Source organism: Mus pahari, unplaced genomic scaffold (genome assembly GCF_900095145.1).
Source record: "Mus pahari unplaced genomic scaffold, PAHARI_EIJ_v1.1 scaffold_9347_1, whole genome shotgun sequence".
NCBI classification, from domain to species: Eukaryota; Metazoa; Chordata; class Mammalia; order Rodentia; family Muridae; genus Mus; species Mus pahari.
In genome coordinates, this window is record NW_018392690.1 from 38,292 (window position 1) to 41,169 (window position 2,878).

At 41.8% G+C, this 2,878-nt stretch overlaps 1 protein-coding gene across 1 annotated transcript; it reads left to right on the top strand.

The window, feature by feature from the left end:
- The first annotated feature begins 1,592 nt into the window (after nucleotides 1-1,592).
- Nucleotides 1,593-2,631, top strand: LOC110315135 (melanoma-associated antigen B4-like). The gene is given in 2 exon segments (XM_021189266.1): nucleotides 1,593-2,357; nucleotides 2,359-2,631. Coding segments are annotated over 2 exon segments (1,038 nt in total).
- The last annotated feature ends 247 nt before the right edge of the window (nucleotides 2,632-2,878 follow it).

Genomic DNA, 2,878 nt, shown 5'->3' on the forward strand with positions numbered 1-2,878 from the left:
CACACACACACACACACACACACACACACACACACACACACACACACATATATATATAAGATATAGATTAGATATGTTTTTGGATATTTGTTTCTAATTTAGTGTTTTAATGGAACTGCTGAGTGAATTATCAAGCAGGTCTCTGCTTCAAATGCCTTCTCTTGGGCTCTTTTTCTTCTGTTGGTTTGTGTTATTCAACTTCAGTGTGATAATTTTTGTTTTATCTTATTATATTTTATTTTGCTAGACTTTATTGTTATCTCTTAGAAGCCTGATATTTTAAAATGAGGGAATAGATCGGATTGGGAAGGGTGTTCAGGAGGAACAGGATAGAATAGCAAGAGGGGAAGCTATAACTAGAATATATTATTTGAGAAAATTCTATTTTCAATAAAACTAAAAGTAAAATAAAATAAAATAAAACTTTCCATGAAGATACACAACACATCAGACCAGCAGTCTCAAATATAAAATGGTTTATTTTAAAAGACTATCTCAAATCAATAGAAGGGAGGTAGCTCAGTATCTACAAATAAGTAAGATAAGAAACTTTACAAAATCCAGGTTTAATGGACTATTTCTGCAATCCCCTACACTCCAGAAGCTAAAACAAGTGGTTTATAAATTAAATGGCTCTCTGGATTACATATCTAGTTCTAGGGTAGTCTGAACTATATATTGAGACCTTAGCTCAAAAATGAAAAACAGGTACAATCTATTAAACATGGTAGTGAATGTTTATAATTGGAACACTGGGACATGTGATGCACGAGAGTCCTAAGATTGAGGCTAGCCTGGGTTACAAAGCAAACTCCAGGCTAGACTGAGTTATTTACAGGGACCTAAGTCCAAGGTTTTAAAATGGGAGGTGAAGGGAAAACAACAGAGATAAAATATAATGATTCAGACTAAGAACTGAAGAAAATATACCCCACAGAAACCTATTCATACTTTATGGTGAAGGTACTGGCATGTGTCCTGGAATGAGAATAATTTAACTTAATACTTAAAACTAACGGAAATAAGATCTTTGGTTGGAGACTCACCATCTAACTTCAAGACAGAAACATCCTAACCATGTACAAATTCAATGAACACAAGTTCTGTAGACATCCTAGTAATTCCTCTGAATGAGAACAAAAGAAGACTGGAATGATTCTTCCCATGGGGTTTTCTTCAGAGGAGCAGGAACACATTTTTTTTTTTTTAAAAAAAAGTAAAGGTCAGAACTCAGGGGGAAAAAAAGACAATTGTGAATATAAATTTAGAAGTCTTGATAGCTTCTAAACGGGGGGGGGGGAGGGGAGGGATGTGACCAAGTACAATACCTCACTTCTACTTGGAAGGCCCAAACTAGACTGTAATATAGAGGCCTAACAAACTGTGATTCTCTCCAGAGATTTCTCAGGAAGCAAACTGAACAGGAGAACCGGAACAGGGTTTGAATACACAAAGGTGCCCAGAGAAAAGCTGCTGGGGGTGGGGGTAGGGGGCTCATAAAGGGAAGTTGTTTTCTACCTAATGATGGCACATAGTGTCATTCTCTCCCCACTGAACCTTTCTAGCACTCCTGTCCACTTATCTAGTGCACCATGCCTAGAGGCAACAAGAGCAAGAGCCACTCCAGGGCCAAAAGGCAGCAGATGTGGGGAGAGAAGCCTAATCTCAAGGGCGCTCAGCCCACTGTGGAGGAGGAGGGGAAAGCAGCATCTCCTGCTCTTGTCCAAGGAGATGCCCCTAGGTCCTCTGATAGAGGCACTCCTCAGGAGTCCCAGGAGGCTGCATCCCATAGCTCTCCTGAGTTAAATGTGTCCCATCCAGTCCATGATGTTGGTGCTGAGGGTTCCTTTGCAGATGTGGATGAGAGACGTACAAATGTCTCCATCATAGCAGATGCCATCCAATCTGCACACAGCGATCCTCTGACCAGGAAGGCCAGCAAGGTACTTCACTACCTGCTACAGAAGTACCAGAAGGATGAGCAACCTGTAGAGGCAGAGATGCTGAAGCTAATCGGCAGGAAGTACAAGGTTCACTTCCCCTGGATCCTGGAGAAAGCCACCTATCAGCTAGAACTCGTCTATGGTCTGGAGTTGAAGGCTGATGACCCTGCCACTCACTCCTATGTCCTTGTTAGCAAGTTACCCATCCTCCCTGGGACAAATGTGGGTGGCAGGAGAGAATTGCCTAAGACAGGTCTCATCCTGACCCTCCTGGGTATGATCTTCATGAAGGGCAACCGTGCCACTGAGGAAGAAGTCTGGCAGTTCCTCCACATGCAGGGGATATATCCTGGGAGGAGGCACTTAATCTTGGGGGATCCCCGGAATTTCATCACCAAAGAGTTAGTTGGCAAAATTACCAACTAATTGGTACCTCCAGGTTCCTGGCAGTGATCCCCCAACCTATGAGTTCCTATGGGGTCCCAGAGCCCATGAAGAATCTACTTCCAGGAAAGTTATGGATATTTTAGCTAAAATCAAGAGTGCCATTCCTAGTTGCTATCCTCAACAGTATGAGGAGGCTCTCAGTAATCAGGCTGAGAGAGCTGCAAGGAGAGATGAGGCTGGTAGTTTTCATGCTGCCAGGATTTCCTCCCATGCCCAACCTAGCAGCTCCTCCCACATTTAGCTAGCCATTGGTGATAGAGATCACTGTGCTCAAGACCAGCCAGTCTTCTGTGTAGTGGGGCATTTATGAGTAGGTGGGAATACACTAATACAATACCTTTTGTTATGCATGGGGAAAGTATACATACCTTTTTTGTTACATTGTTAATATTCCTGTAACTAAAGATTAATTTGTTTTACATATGCTTCTTAGTCCAATATCTGCTACCTTTATTGTTCTTTGTCAAGGGTAATATATTTGAAGTTTT